We start from the raw sequence: 16,763 nt of genomic DNA on the forward strand, positions 1-16,763 counted from the left end.
AGAAGAGAGAGGAGCAAAATGTGGCGGGTGGAAGTGTGCATGAGAAGATACAGCTTCAGGTTCCTTATCTGTGCTGTGTGGTGTCAGGTGCTTTTTGTAATGGTATTGCTTTGACTTTAAGGTTAAAACTGTGACTAGAGAAGAGTGATGTATCTTTCTCTTCAAGTCCTTACAGATGGATAAAGAAGCTGTCCCAGTCTCTGTAGGGGAGACCACCTCTTTTGTCCACCTTTCTAAGTGCGGACAGAAGACGAAGCCTCTGATCCCAGAGATGTGCTTTACCTCAAGTGGAGAAAACACAGAGCCCCTTCCTTCAAATTCGTATATTGGGGAAGATGGAACCAGTTCCTTGATATCCTGTGCCAAATGCTGCCTGCAGGTTCATGCTAGTAAGTGTTTCCTTTGCCACCAAAGTGTTTTGGGTACTCTCAAATTTCTTTTTATGCTGTCTGTATTTGTAATCCTTAATGTAGACATGCTTCCTGTTCCTGTCACTTCTACTTCTTCATTTTCTTGTACTAGTATTAGTGTATATTTGAGTCCTTCTTGGCAATAAATATTCATAAAATGTAAACAAATAGCTGATTCTTTTATGCTTCACATAAAAAAGCCTTCATTTTGTTATATTTTATTTTTTTTACAATAAAGCCAAAATCACACAGCTTATTGTACTGTTTTTGTTTGTTCAAGTAGCAGCCTAAGGTAAGAAAAGGTTGGTTTGGTTGTGTTGATTTGGCTGCATTGTACAGAGGAGTTTCTGAGATATATTTTTATTAGTGTCTTAGTTACTATTTGTAGGAATGACACTTGATTACAAAAAGGAACATATGTCTGTTTGTTTCTCTGTGTTCTGTCTAAAAGAAGAACTGATTAATCCTCGTTGACTGTACCTTTGCTGTAGATTGTATGACATCCAGTTAACATTTGCACTTGTACTGGATGTGACAATTACTGTTCAGCTGTTTGATCTTGACAGATGGGAAATCCTATTTGCCTTGCATAGTTGGAATTACTTTTGTTGTTCCAACTTAATAGTCCACAGGTCACCACGCAGCTCAGTATGGCTGTCTCTTCTGGAGAACTAAAGCACAGCTGTTGTTTCCATACTGCAGCTGTGATTATGGTCACTCACTTGTGGTTAATAAGAGCAAATGATAAAGAGAGAGTGTGACTGTTTTCTTTTTTCCCCCCACAAACTGTGGTCTCTAGTGATCAGACCAGAGATGCTGGATCTTGTGCATCCTATGTCTTCACTAGACTAGTCTATCAAAATGGTTTGTGTGGCCAAACTCTGATTTAGTTAGAGAGTCGTGTGGTCAAAGTGATGTTAATCTGCTTTCTCGGACACTGTGTAGAGAAACTGAGCTTTCTGTTTTATCTGTGCCTTGCCCTTGGGAATAGGGCTTAACTTCTGTGCTCTAGTCTGATGTGGTTTCAAGTGTCTGCTTTGTTTCCATGTCACTGTTTGTACCACCAAACTGTGATATACCTTTGACTGCTGCAGAGAGTCCATTTGCTTTTATTACAGGATTGCAGTGTTCAGTTGCTGTTAGGTTCATCTGACAGCATGCTGTGAGACTTGGCAGTCTGCTTGCTATTGAGAAGTGCCCTTACCCAACCCAAGCGATAGGTTATGACAACAGCAAGGACACAGAGAAGAAAGCTTTTGCAGAGGTCTTTAGGCTTTTAAGGTGCTGGCAAATCCATGAAAAGGGCACATGTTCTTGTACCTTTGCCATCATTGTTAAGGGAGAATCTGGGATTCAGTAAGCCCTGACTGTTTCTCCCCTCGGATCCTATAGCCCAGCTCCCTGTGGACTTGAAGCAAGAAATAGTGCTATTCTACATCCTGTTGAGCTCCAGCAATATTTCAGTCAAGGGTGTCAGTTTCTCTTGCAGTTCAGTTTCCAGGTTAGTTTTTAAAGATTCATCATCCCTGTCTGTTTTCCAGGATTGAGTTGAATGTGCTTTCTTGGTTTGCCATGTGATAAAGAGAGACTTAACGTAGGGGAGACAGCTGTGGATCTATATTATTGACTTTTTTGACAAACAGTTTGTCTGGTTAAGTGGATAATTTTTATAAATCCAGTTATGGTGGCAGTCTCAGTGCTTTCTGAATAACTTCTTTTAGGTTTTATTCAGTAATTTGAGACTGTCCAGCTGATCTTTTATGTTCATTTCTGTTAGGAGAGCATGAAGATCATGCGTTGAGCTTTGTGTTAGCTAGGATGCTGACCAGCAATTTATAAATATGTTTGGTTTTCTGCTACAGAATAGCATTTCTTTGCAAGACGGTAGAATCATAGATACACTTTAAAAAAAAAAAAAAAAAAAAAAAAAAAGGTTTGTGTCTTCTGTCGTTATTCAGTAGCAAACCTCAGCACCTGTTACAGAGTTTTAAGGGCTTTAGAGTCTTTCTTCACTGTATTTGTTATAATCATTATGGGACTTTCCTGTTTTGGTGCTGCTGAGAAGTACACTGATGCTTGCATAGCACAGTAATAGATGCCCTGTAAAATCAGTTGCTTCTAGTATTTTGTATAACCAGAAATTAGAAGTAGTTTAAATGCTGTTAAATGTGAAATGCACGTGTTTAATTTTGTTGTGGTATTATTGCTTCTTCTTGCTTAGAAAACCTTTAGCAGAAATGATGTTACTGAATTCAGTGGTCTTAACTGTTTTGATGTGCAAGTGAAGCCCAGTAGTAGTAATTTTACTGTAATTCCAGTCCTTGCTTAAAGGGTCAAAGTACTCAGGGTTTTCTCCATTTTTTTCAGCTTAGTGTTTTGTTCTCAGACCTATTGGTCCAAATTCTGTCCGCTCCCTGAGAATGACTTTCCTTATTTATTCAAATGCTGCTCCCAATTTCAAATATGTTTGTGAACTGAACAGGCAACAAATTAATACTGCAGAAATAGAAGCAGAACTCTGATGTGTGTAACTCCATTTCTTTCAGGCTGTTATGGAATACGTCCAGATTTGGTGAATGAAAGCTGGTCTTGCTCACGATGCTCAGCCAATGCATGGGCAGCGGTAAGCGTCTACTCTTCTGGAGACAGAGTTGATGAGATACTTCCACAGCGATGGGTGGTGGGAGGGTACTTTTTGCATTTGCATCCCAGGCATAGTTGTTTTTTTCTGAAAGATCTGGCAGACCTTTCCAGTCCTGCTCTGAAGTAGTTTTGTTACTACAGGAATGCTGCCTGTGTAATCTCAGGGGAGGAGCTCTTCAGATGACCACTGATGGGCGGTAAGTAATGTTTTTAAATGGTTTTGTTCTTCCCTTTTTCATCTCATATTTAATACTGTGAGTTTGGGCTTGATGCTCAGTGTATCAGCAATTTTTGGCATTGTGGAAGTAACTGCTACTCACTAAATTGGCAGGGTGAACTTTGGTAACTGCTGTCTTACAGGTGGGACCAGATTTTTCAGTAGCAGGGTTATGTGGCCCTGAACACTCTTAAATTTGGTTCCTTCTCAGTGAAAGGTTTTTTTTTTTTTTTTCAGAAAACAGTTAGTATCATTCACCATCAAACGCCTAAGAAGATTGAGCCATATTGTTCCAGAGACCTTTACCTTGGCAACAGTGATTAACAGATTAGTAATATTGCCAAGGCTGCAACCACCATCATAAACATTCCTTGATACTGTAGGTGAAGGAGTCAGAGAAATGTTAACTGCCCTCTGGAGTGTTTATTTCAAATAGTGGTGTACTCTGTTTCCTCTTTACCTCTTTTTCCAGGTGGGTCCATATAATTTGTGCTATTGCTGTCCCTGAGGCCCGTTTTCTCAATGTAATAGAGCGTCATCCTGTGGATATCACTGCTATTCCAGAGCAAAGATGGAAACTGGTAGGTGTCTTCTGGTGTTCTCACTCTTTTCCCCAGAAATCATAGAATCATAGAATGGTTTGGGTTGGAAGAGACCTTTAAGATCATCTAGTTCCAATGTCACTGCTATGGGCAGGGACACCTCCCTCTAGACCAGGTTGCTCTAAGTGCCACCCAGCATGGTTTTGAATCCTTCCAGGAAAGGGGCATCCACAACCTCACTGAGAAGCCTGTTCCAGTGTCTCCCCACCCTCACGCTAAAGAATTTCTTCCTGACATCTAGTCTAAATCTACCCTCTTCCTGTTTAAAGCTATTTCCCTTATCACTGCATGCCCTTATAAAAATGCACTAGGGAGCTGTATTATTTGGATGTGTTCTTGAGATGCTAAGTGTCTGATATATAAGCAACCAGTGTGCCTTTAGTCTCTAGGAATGTTCTCTTTACCCTAGATGGAGCCTGGGATATTTACTCACCTCACGGTGGGGGTTAAACAAAGTACTGCATGGCCGGGAGTGGGCTGGGAGATGGTAACTGGAAAGAAGCTGATGTATGCTGACTAGTTCACCTTTAATTTGTTTTAACTTTACTTAAAGTATTTCTCTTTGTTCCTCAAGAAATGTATTGTAGAAATCAACAAACATTTGTGTGTGACCATGACTGTGAGACACCGCAAAGATCTTAGTAAAAGTCCAGCTACAGTTTCTTATCTAGCTGCACATAGTTTCATATGAGAGATTAGTAATGGATGATTCATTAGCTCAGTGCAATTAATCTTTATGTTAGTTAATGCTCCATCTCTATACTGTGTTATTGCAAAATAAATCATGCTTTTGCTGCTTATTTTGTACAGAATTCAGTTGGATAATAGTTGAGTGTGGTATGGGGGAAGGTGATGTTAACAGTGATACATTGGTTAGCACTGATGTATTTGTTCACTGTGCAGCTATTTAGTGCAGGCAGCCCAGACAGGCCTGAGTGAGAGATTAGGAGGAATCTGTCTGCTTCTAGAGTTATTTCTGTTGTGCAAATGGGTTCTGTACACAAATGTGAATGTAAAAAGCATTCATTATTAAAGTAGAGTGATGGAGCAGCGTGGTGTGAGAGTGATAAATCTTACAGCACTGGGTCTTTATGGATCATCTGACATTTCCAGCATGCATCCTCTTCATTACCACACTTGTAATGATGAACCAAAAATCCTTTTGCACAAGACTTACTTGTACTGCTTAATGGAGCCTCACAAGAAAATATTGTCTTAATTCTTTAATTCTCCTATGGCTACCCTACAATCCTATAGAGCCTGGCTCCTATTAGCACAAGTAAAACTTTGCTGCTTCATTCTGCACTGATGGCTGTTCCACCCAAAGCCTCACTGACCTCCTACATGTCTTTATGTCTGAATTAAAGCTTTGTAGTTCTGTTAATTTATTCGGTGTTGTATTCCTTTTACGCTGTAGGTGTTATGATGTAAGAAGGAGACTTTTAACCTGATTACTGATTACAAAAATAATTCTGCTCTGTTGGTCATACTTATGAACACTATTATGGAATGGATGCGTGCTCTGTCAATGTCTGTTGAAAATAGGTTATTGGTGTTGCCACTACATTTAATGTGACATTCATAGTTGGATTGGAGCGGACCTCAAAGATCATCAAGTTCCTTTGAGCATCATTTGCTTTGGAAAAGAAAGCAAATATTCTTGAGCTAAAACTTGAAATCAGTTTAGTGTTATGAACTAGGTAAAGATTAATAATAATTGAGATGTAAGGGCGGTGGGACTTCTGCCAGCAGTTTATCTAGGAAGCCATACTGAAGCTTGCTGAAAGGCAGTGGTGTTAGATCTGGTCTTGTCGTTAAAGTTGATGTAGTGCTAGATAAAATTAGAGTTGACTTTTCTTGCTGAAAAAGATGGAAGAATATAGAAGAAGTAACGTGAAGATTAGTTGAAATGAGTAGATAAGACTTCTATCTGTGATTATTACTATTATTTATTGTTGCTGTTTTCAATACATTAAGTTACTGTGAGAGGGCTGATGTGTCAAGGAGTTACAATGACCTGTTTGAGGAGTATCTCCTGTTGTACAGACTTACACCAGGCCTTCCTTTTGCAGCACAGACTTACCAGTTCATTGATGGGTATTGCATCATTTGAAGAATGCAGTTTGCTTGCTTCCTGATTAATGGTGTATTACAAGCCTGTGTGCATAAATTATTCCTGATGTGGAAATTTGGAATAATTAGCTGTCATTCCTCAGTGGAGTAAATGAATTGCAGTGTTCATCAAGCGGGAAACAGCCCATTCCTCACCTCCAGCTATGACCCAGCTCTCTGATGTGCATTCATTCTGAAGATTTTTGTTCTGGGCTTTAGACCTTCTCACATCTTCCCTCCCTCAGAAAACATCTTTAATCTTGCACGTGCTGCTTCCCTGCAGTACTTAGCACTTGTGCTTTTAAGCATCCCATCTCCCACGCTTCCAGATGTTCAACGTTCTTACTCCCTCCACATCTCCTGCATTTCAGTCTCACTGTGGCTCTCATTTTCCTTTATCCTTTGATCATATTTGCTCTTGATATTCCATTTGTGAATCTCTCTTCTCTGTCATGAGAAATTTGTTTGCCGCTCGGGTGTCATTAAAAGCGTGCTAATCCTCTTGTCTTGGAAGAGTCCTGTTTGCATCAATAAGGGGAGGTTCCTGATGCTTGAGGGTTAATACTCCCTGGAGAAGCAGTATTGAGCACACTGTATATCAGCAGTTGTCCCTGCTGGTGAGAGAATTAGGTATTGACAGTTTAATAATGAGATCTCATTGCTATTGACTTGCTTTCAGTGCTGTGTTCCTGCTGTGCACTTTGCTGTAGTGCTTATCTGGCTTTTGAACATGGTTTACAGAATGATAAAGGCATAGCTTATTAAGTAAAACAGAAAAAAAAAACAACCCACATTCTGGCAACAGTAAGGCCCTGACTTTGAATTTCCTGGCTTTTGTTAATGCTAGTAAAGAAGTCCAAATTAATCTTTGTTGTAAACATACTGACTTAATTTAACTCACAGGAAGTGAATTTGACTTCAGATCCTTGTGGGATGGGTCATGGCTGGGGAGCGGCTGGCTGGCAAGAAATAAGGAAGAAGGCATCTCCCTTTCTTTTGTGTGTTTTGCTTTGAAGGAAGAAAGAAATATTCTTTGGAGAAAGAATGGTTTTTATTTGCCTTGGCAAAGCTTTGTATCTCTTACCTGGGTCCCATGTACTATGAGAACGCAAATATAACTCTGAAATTTGGCAGTTCTTTGTTTGCATTTATTATGTAATTTATAGTGCTTTATGGCTCTTCATATTTTTGAGGATACGCTCTTCAGTTATCTTAGATCTGGAAGCAGAGTGAATTTGTACTTCTGGGAGCTGTATAGACTGACTGTGTGAGCTCAGGCAGCTTATATTGCATTGCTAATCCTATGGGATGCAGTCATTCATGCGGATCTTACAGCTCAGGTCATGAGTTCCGTGATGATGTGTGCTTCGAACAGTGCATTAACAGGACTGAAGTAAATGAGAGACCATGAAGATGTAATGAGGAAAAGAAAGACCATCAGACACGTCAGTTTAACATCAGACACCGCAGAGAGAGAAAGACTGTGATGCATTGCATCATGTGTGATTATGGGACACTTATATTCCAGTGGATGGATGGTTTAGGATGGAGACAGTCAATCAGACAGTGGGGCAGTGGCTGAGACGAGCCCATGTAGTGTGTTTGGAGATGGTCATCTAGAAATGGGCACTAAAAATTATCACATTGCTCTGTTCCTTCTTGTATATGGGAATAGTTTCTCTAATAACTAAATTACTGGGATGTATAGTCAGATTCATGGGTATATGATGTCTCTCAGGATTTTATTTATTTGAAGTACCACAATTCATTCTAACAAGTAAAATGCATGCTTATCTCAGGCGTGATAATTTCCCTGATTTGCCTCATCTGAGAAGCCTCAGCCAAGGTGAAGAAGCTGTCATCAATCAGTGACAGACTCTCTGCTTAAGATCTTAAAAGCTTAAGAGTGGCATTTCCAAATAGTTGCATGGAAATATTACCACCCAAGGGACTGGGACAGCCAAAATCTCATCTGTATTTCTGAGGGAAACAATTTGGTGCTCCTAGGGGATGAATGAGGAGGTTCATCTTGTTTCCTATTGACATCTAATACTGGCTTTTGGCCCCCAAAAAGCTTTTAAAGCAGTCATGTCTTAAATTGCTTAGCCATTCCCCTTAGGTTCTGTCTTGTTAGATGAGCTTAATGAATAGATCTGCTTTGCAGAAGATATTTTAAAAATACCGAAAGATCTCATTCTACTTTCCCTTGCAATTCTGATGTTTGGTACTGGATTTTTATTTTTTCTGTTGTTTGCCATATCTAATTTAACACACATTCCAATAAAACATTTTCAGTTGATATGTTTTTGTGTAGAAACAAAACAAAGCAAAAAAACCAAACAAACAAAAAAAAAAACCCAGATAATGTTTTGTTCCATTACAAGAAATGATATTCTGTTAGATCCAGTAGATGTAACATTCCACTGAATAGAATAGAACAAAGTATTACGTAGTTATCCCGTGTTCCATTCTTTCTGAAAACGAAAGCATCACTTTATTGCAGTGTAGCTCTGAAGATTTAGCTGCTGCTTGAAATAACTGCTGTTGTGTTTATTAAGGGAGATGAGTATTACATTGCAGCCATTCTTAGGTAATACTGATGTGTGTTTGTCTGCCATATCCTCCTTTTCAGTCTCAAATTGTGTTTAAGACTCCTCACTGTTAGTATGGTGCTGGAGGACTGAATTAGCGGTAGATGTCATCACATTTGTGGGAACGACATCAGTTCGTGCTGTAGTTCCTTGGTTTGTAAGTGATTCTAGGCAGGTAGTTGGACGGGCAGCTCTGGTAGTATCAGACTTGATCCCCCAGCATGAAACATCCCAAGTTTTGGTTGTGGCTTCTTTGTGCATACACTAATAGTGTATACATTTGTGCTATATAACAAATTCTGACCCTGTTGGTCATCAGGGTGGCAGTATGTCGCCTTAAAGCTATTGTTTCTGCATGATGCTGATTTGTTCTTCTTCTCAGAAATGTGTGTACTGTCGAAAGCGGATGAAGAAGGTGTCTGGTGCCTGCATCCAGTGCTCCTACGAGCACTGCTCCACTTCCTTCCACGTGACCTGTGCGCATGCTGCTGGCGTGCCCATGGAGCCTGATGACTGGCCCTACGTCGTGTCCATCACTTGCTTCAAACACAAAGCAGCCAACCAGAATGTGAGTTTGCTGGTTGCTTGTTTTTGTTTTCCTGCACCTGTATTTTTAGCACAGCTTTTCCAATTGCATATTTCTTCCTTTCCTCTGCCACACAGATTCAATTTCGAAGGGAAGTGACTCTTGGACAGACTGTGATCACAAAAAACCGGAATGGACTCTACTACAGGTGTAAAGTGATCGGCACGACGACACAGACTTTCTATGAAGTAAACTTTGATGATGGGTCATACAGTGACAACGTTTACCCAGAAAGCATTATTGTAAGCAGCTAACTATGAAGGCTATTAAGTTATAAATGAGTGTACCCTCATGCTGTTCTTCATCTTTGTCCTTCCTCTATGACTTTATTTCATTTCATTATTCTGTTCCTTTACAAAGATGTGGTTTTTCTGTATGTGTAGGACTTAACAGAAAGCAGTGCTTGTTTTGAGTTGCATCCTGTTTGTTTTGTGGTTGAATAATCTCTAGTTTTTCAACTGACAACTGTGATTCATGGGGGAAGCAGATTGTCTGTAAGCGCTTCTGGTTGAAAATAGGAAATATGCTTAATAGAAGGAATGTATAAAAAAGGCTGACTTGTCATCTCATGCTTTTTCTTCCTGATTGAGCCATTGATTCACCACATGAAACATAGCAAGTCAACCCACATGTTTTTGTTGACATTGGCAATTTCATGGTTTGGGATCTGTAATGAGAAATTTTCTAGAACTGAGTACTGTCACCAGAAGGTGCAAGTGTTTTATTTCTCTTTTTGTTCACAGTTTATTGGTTTGTTTGAGATTAGTTAATCACAAATCTAGTAGCTTTCTCCTGCTTAATTGTAGTATTATGTGGCAACTTCCCTGAGTAGTGACCTCTTCTACTAGTTGTTGAGCTTTGTCTGTTCTGACTGTCTGACCTCTTTGTCTCTATGTCTTCAGAGCAGAGACTGCATTCAACTGGGGCCCCCTCCAGAGGGTGAGATGGTTCAACTGCAGTGGACGGATGGAATCATCTATAAGGCCAAGTTTATTGCAGCCCAGATCAGTCATATTTATCAGGTATGCACAGAGGAGTACTTACATGCTTCATGTCAGTATGTCTGACGGTTGCCCTAATTGCTCCCTGGGTACTTGGATGCTTACTCTGAAGAGAGGTGTTTACTCACGAAGAGGGAATTTGCTTTCTGGAGTTAATACTATTTGTAGTCTAAAGAGACATGTAGTGTTACAGTAAGATCACGATAAAGGTTTTCTGTGACAGAATATGGATGTATGAATAGAAGTATGTCTAGACTGTGCTTTTAAAACATAAGCTTTTCTTACAGTGAGAAGAACACGCAGCTTTTTGTTTAGAGTTGTGCAGGTCTTTCACTCGGATCTAAGAATAAAAAGAGAGTAAGTAAAACAAAAGGATTTGTTAAAGTCAATACAAGATTGTTTGGCATGAAGTAGCTTTCCTCTTGAAAGTAAACGTCTTTGCTCTTTACATGGACAAAGAGGCAACAGGTTGGTCTCCAGAAGGTGCTCCTTTCCTGTGACCCGTAGTAATTGTTTCCTGTCTGAGCTTTCACCATTATCAAGAAGCTTCTACACAGGAACGTGCCCACACCACAGAGCCTGTGAATGAAAAGCCATTCATCTCCATTGTGGGGAAAAGAGTTTAACAGCTGGTGGCTCAGCTTTGTTAGTGATAAAACAACTCAGGTCAAAGTGATCTGCTCTCAGTATTCTCTGATGGCTGTCCAATGAGTTGTGCTAACGTAGCTCATGACCTACAGTTTCCCATGAGTCAGTATTTAAATAATTAAAACTTTGCTTAAGAATTCAAGAGAAAGTAAGAGAAATGATGTATCAGGAGACTATTTGTAGTCATGGGAAGGGACTTTGCAGAGGAGTAGCAGTGTGTAAGAATAATAACCTCATATACTCTCACCACCTCCATTTTTAAGATGAGAAGAATAGCAGGCAGTTTTTGGTCTTTGAGTCTGTTGCACAGACAGAATCTTTGTTTCTAGAAGGTTGTGGTAGTGAATAAAAGAAGATTTAACCTGGTACATAGTGTGAGCATTTCAGCAGAAGGTTTTATAAGATGCAGTATGTTCATATGACTGAATCTATTTTAAATGGTACCAAGAAGTTGAAAATAACAGTGATTTGTAAAGGAAGGTGTACTTCCTGCACATTCTTTTGGAAAATACATTCTGGAATTTGCAAAGAATTGTTATTTTAAAGAGGTTGGTGCCCCTGGAGAATTGTAAAAGGCAAAGGAAGTCCCAGATCTTGCATTTGTTTGAAATTGAGTTCGGATTTCTATCCTTTCTGCACAGAGTGTTTCATATCTGTGTGCCAGGAGCACAATAGCCCACCTTGTTAGTTAACAGTCTTTTTTGTGTGCGTAATGGAAGGCAGCTGCTTCAGAGAAGATGTGATCCTGGTGACCCAGGTTATGAATAAGTACAATACGTTGTTCCATGAAGATCTATTTTTATGCATGCTTTCCAGTTTAATCACGCTATAGAAAATTGTCATTGATTTCTTGAAAGTAAAATAATTTGAAATAGGCTATTTCACTTTGAGTGCCAGATGACAGAAAAATATGCATGAGGAGCCTGTGTTTTTCAAATCACACGGTTACCTATAAGTAAAGCTCCTCTCTATGGGGAAAACAGCCTGAATAGCTTTCTACATTGGTTTCCTGTGTGCGTATTTTTTTCAGCAGTTGCTGTGAATCTCTATTGTCTGTCTTGGAATAGGACTGTATTTAATAACACAGTGACAGTTCTGTCGTGAAATTAGTGTGGTCAGATTAAGACAGCATGGATTAGCTTCGGATTTTAAACTTGTCCTGTCCTATTTTGCAGTGGCTTTCCAATTCGCATCTCTAAGTTTGCATTTTGTGTGCTAAGATTAGATCTGTATATTTAAATAAATATGTATATATATATATATATATATATATATGTCTGTTAGTTCAAACAACTTTTGACATACTCTAATGTGTATTCTTAAGAGGATCTTGAGCCATATCAGTAGTTTGGAACTGTAATAAACAAAATGCAGCCATTGTGTGATAGCTGAAGATGTCATTGCCCTATGCTGCCAGTCCTCCCTTGCTGCTGAAGTTGAGCGCATGCAGTGGAAATGGCAGACAGGAGTCTGCTTGTAGCTAGTTCACTTGTTCCCTAGTGATCTGTAAAACCTGAGAGTAAATGCGAGCGGTAGCATCTTAAACCAGCTCGGCAGAGCTCATCTTTCAAAGATTGTTCTTCTACCTGCTTAGTTATTACTGTTGGGGTGCATTGCTTAGCTAAGGCACCTCAGCAGGCATCACAGATCTTGGGTAGCTAATCAGTTGTAAGATCTGGACAGCGCAGGAGGAGCTCGGAGTGCAGGTGCTCACTTCTTGCTGAACATGCCCAGTCTGAACCTGATGTCCCATATTAACTGTTGTGTGTCTTTCTGCATTATGCAGAGAAGTATAAGCCCTAAGCAAAGGAAGTGAGCATCTCTTAAAAACTTCTAATAATTTTAACAATTTTTTATGCGTGTTTCCATGAATAAACGTTGCTGTAACAACTGATGAAAAATTCATGACACAATCAGTGCTTAGTGCATAAGATTTAACATGAGGACTTACCACCACTTCTTGTACCTGACTGATTATTTCTGCTTAATGGAAATGTATTTGAGTAGCTGCCGTTGTTTCCTTATGACGTGTAAAAATGCTTTGTTTAAGATGAAAGAAATTCTTATTACCGTATTGGTCTGAATACAGGGCTGCTTTTTATTATAAGTGAAAAGCTGTTCTTTTTTCAGGATTTGAATTTAAAAAAAAAATCAGTGGAAATTTCTAGTGCTCAGACTGGGAGGGGATAGCAGGCATGCTGTAGCACAACCATTCTAATCTGCAGGAGCACTGAATGAAACTGCTTGGGCCAGATAAAACGGATGCCTGAGCAGCACTAAAACCTGGATCCTGGGTTCAGTCTTCTTAACAAAGCTCATTCTACAGCATAGCTAGAGAGATGCAGAGCCAAGAACAGTGAATCATCCATGGAGCTGGCTTGCTGATACTTCCCACAGAGGGACCATGCTTGGCATTATCTGGGAGTGAACTGATCATGTATTGTGAATCTAGAAGCCAAACGTTCTTATTTCATTTTCTTTCTACTGTGCAGGTTGAGTTTGAAGATGGCTCCCAACTAATGGTAAAGCGTGGTGATATTTATACCTTGGAGGAGGAGCTTCCAAAGAGAGTGAAGTCTCGCTTGGTGGGTATTGAAGTAAAAGAAACAATGAAGTGGCTGTGGCTTGAAGTACTTGCTCACTTTTTCTTAACATATTGTTTAGAAATTAGGTGAACGCATTTTCTGTGGCTGTAAAATTCCCGGTCACTCAAAAAATATGTAGAGTCACTGAGATCTTTGGTGTGTAAATGCTTGAGAGCATGTATATGTTTTTTTTTCCTTATATGTGCAGACTTGATTCTTGTATTCTCTGGTTAAAAGATTTCCTACCATTTTACGTCATGAATTTAGTTATATGGACTGCCGCTGTATCTCAGTGCTGCCTTTCAGCTTGAATTAGATGGATTGGCCTACAGCTAAGTGCTTTCTGGAGAATTGACTTAGTGACATTGGACCAAAGCCATTTCTTACCAAACAGGAGAGTTAAAACACGATCCTTACAGAGCTCTTATCTAAAAGATCACCCTGCCTTTAAATGCATGCAACTGAAATATTCGGCCTAGAAAATGAGGGTTTATGGCTGGATGTTTTCAGATCTCGTCCTTCGACCATTATTCAAACAAACACTGAGACCAGATTCAATGCCAATGAAGATATAGCTTTCCTCTTCATTCTGAATGTCTGTCATACTAGCTACTGCATGGCAGGGACAGATCTACAGAGTTAATCTGTGATATGTTTGTGGCCTTCAGTCTCTTAACAGACAAAATGATGGTCCAACCATTGCTTAAGAACGCACGAACCACTATACCAAGTTGAACCAGTGATTCTCTGAACCACTAGCAGAAGCATGAGAGACTCACTGTCCAAAAAAATCTAGTAACAATTGTTTATGTGGAAAAAACTCACATTTTATCATGTTTTCCTCAAGTTTGGAGGAAAACTTTGCTTACTCTCAAAAGGGTTTTATCCAAGTAACTTTTGTAGAACGCTGTCTGAAGCATCTGTAGGGCTTCTCCATCTTCTTAGAGGCACTTTATCTCCACAAGAGGCCTCATAGCATAAATTTTACAGTTAAGTAATAATTTACCTTGTTACCCTCAGAAGATTTTTGGTGACAAAGACGCATCCTAGAATTGTTTTTCAGGATACAGGATTTGGGAAACAACATATTCTCTGCAGTGGAGACTATTGGGCTTTGTATCAGTCCCAGGGAGAGGAATGTAGGCTCTAAAGTGAACAAAATGTTTCAAGCCTGGCTGAAAGCTCAGATTCTTCTCCTACGCGTTCTGCTCCCAAAGACTTTAGATGAAACTCCTCAGAAGTGATGCTCGTGGTGCTTTTATAGAACAGCAGAACAGAGGAACAAAGCAATAGGAGAAACAGATCTCTTTTGAGAGCATAAGAGGAGGATGAACAGAAGCAATCATACAGTCATCTTAGCCCCAAGTGCTTTCTTTGGGTCTTTCCTTTCTTTAACAGACATCAGGGAAGCCCGTTTCCTGTGTGCATTCTAGGAGTGAACAATGTGAAGAGACAGAGGAGGATAAGAGTGAACAGCAAACTGTCAAGGCAGGAATCGAAGTAAAAGATAAAAGATACTCTGATAAAGAAGGAAGGCAACTCAAGTGCTTCTCCTTCCAGTTTGGCTTCAGAAGCCCAGCAGTTTTTCTTTCAGCTTTGTGTGTTTTGGAATTCGGTTTTTCTTCAGAAATTCATTGTATCACTCTTTGCTGCCATATTATGCCTGCTGCCTGGTTAAGCGGGCGCATTCAACAGTTTGTGCATGTCTACCTGTGTTTTCCTCCTGTGCTTCTAATACTGTACTCTCATGTCTCCTGCAGTCCCTCAGCACTGGGGCCCCTCAGGAAGATGTATTTTTGGGAGATGAAATGAGAGCAGCCAAGCGTCCCCGGCTGGGGAATGCAAGGAATCCTGAAGAGTACGGACAAAACCCAGATTATTTGGCCTTTATGGAGAGCCTGTTGCAGACACAGTACCAGCCTGGCACTCAGAGCAACATGTTTTAACCAGGATTAATTAAATATGAAGTTAACCCTTTTCAAGCCTGTAGAAAAATAACCAGGAAACTCCGGAATATAAGACCAGCGTTGTGCAATACCCTGCTGTGAACTCCTTTCATCATCTTCTGGTTTGGACTGCAAGAAAATCCTGTCTGGCTGCACGCTACCTCTACTTTGCCAGACCAACAGAACTGGGAGCCTGAGAAACCTTCAGACAGCGTTTCACCTGGAGACTTTCCAGCATTTGTACTGATGGAGCTTTGTGATTAGCTCCTTTTTATAAGGCTTGGAAAGAGTTAAGATTTGACTAAGTGACTTTTTAAAATACGTCAAACTCTTTTGTCTTTAAAGGTGCTATTACATTGACTACTGAAGCAGCCTTTGGAATTGTGTTTTCTGTACATAGAAGTCAACTTTGTGAAGTTTTCTATAAATAAGCACTATTAAAAAAAAAAAAAGCAAACAAAAATAGGAAAACAAAAGTTTCCACAAAACATTTTTTCTAGATTATGGCTTTAAAACAGAAATAAAATCCTCCCCTCTCTCATCCCTCAATGAAATGTGACTAATATTACACTGGGGAGAGAGAAAGCAAGAACAGATGTCCTGGAAAGTTCTGGGTTCCTTTTTGTAAAGAAACACTATCTCATTTGTAATCTGGGGAAGATGGGGAAAGAAATGTTTCATAGCTGGGATGTTTCTTACTGTTAATTCTCTTGAAGAAGTGATAGATGTGAGCATTTCTGCCACGTCAACAGGAAGGGACGTAGTGAAGCAATGACCAGGTTCTGGTCATTCTTGTCATCTTCCTTTCCCATCCTTGCCATCTAAGTTGCTTTCTAGTTTAAAAAAACAAAACAAAAAAACAAAACAACAACAAAAAAAAAAGACAAAAAAAAAAAAAAAAGACAAAACATAAAACAAAACCAACAAAGAGCATGGCTTTCAGTTATAATATGCCACTCGGTTTTGGCAAGTGTTCTGTTGCTGCTTCTTGTGTTAGTTCCTCTAAGAGCCATCCCCTTCCCCGCTGCAGACTAGAGCACAACGGGATTGTTCTAGCTCTCTGGTAGGCATGTCTCCCATAGGAACCTTTTTTCTTTTCTTTGACTCCATTTTTATTTTTCTGAGTTGTGCTCCTTACAGTTGTGAGAATCATTCCATGACAGAAGCCCGGGAGGTGTTTGTATGTTTTTCTTTTATCCTATTAAAGAAGAAATTCCCCAAATGTCTTTGATTGTTGTGACATCCTTTACTTAAGTAAAGACTGAGCCTTTAAGATACTCCTGGGAAGAGGAATGCAAGCCCTTCATTTAATTGGATTCAGTTCACCGAGAATTGAATGAGCATTAAAGGCAAAAACAAATCCTCAGATATTGAGTAGGCAGCTCCCACTTGGACGCTTGGAAATCACCTCCGATCGAAGAG

At 39.7% G+C, this 16,763-nt stretch overlaps 1 protein-coding gene across 2 annotated transcripts in view; it reads left to right on the top strand.

The window, feature by feature from the left end:
- The window catches only part of KDM4B (lysine demethylase 4B), an 80,959-nt gene extending 64,710 nt beyond the window's left edge, over positions 1-16,249 (top strand). For both annotated transcript variants that reach the window (XM_048927844.1, XM_048927847.1), the window contains 9 exons: positions 167-389; positions 2,957-3,033; positions 3,195-3,250; positions 3,743-3,851; positions 8,958-9,143; positions 9,239-9,403; positions 10,064-10,183; positions 13,303-13,395; positions 15,156-16,249. In XM_048927844.1, the coding sequence (XP_048783801.1) occupies positions 167-389; positions 2,957-3,033; positions 3,195-3,250; positions 3,743-3,851; positions 8,958-9,143; positions 9,239-9,403; positions 10,064-10,183; positions 13,303-13,395; positions 15,156-15,341 (1,215 nt within the window). In that variant the 3' untranslated portion in view covers positions 15,342-16,249. The remainder of the gene's footprint in view (positions 1-166; positions 390-2,956; positions 3,034-3,194; positions 3,251-3,742; positions 3,852-8,957; positions 9,144-9,238; positions 9,404-10,063; positions 10,184-13,302; positions 13,396-15,155) is intronic.
- The last annotated feature ends 514 nt before the right edge of the window (positions 16,250-16,763 follow it).

This window comes from Lagopus muta, chromosome 26, assembly GCF_023343835.1.
Source record: "Lagopus muta isolate bLagMut1 chromosome 26, bLagMut1 primary, whole genome shotgun sequence".
NCBI lineage: Eukaryota > Metazoa > Chordata > Aves > Galliformes > Phasianidae > Lagopus > Lagopus muta.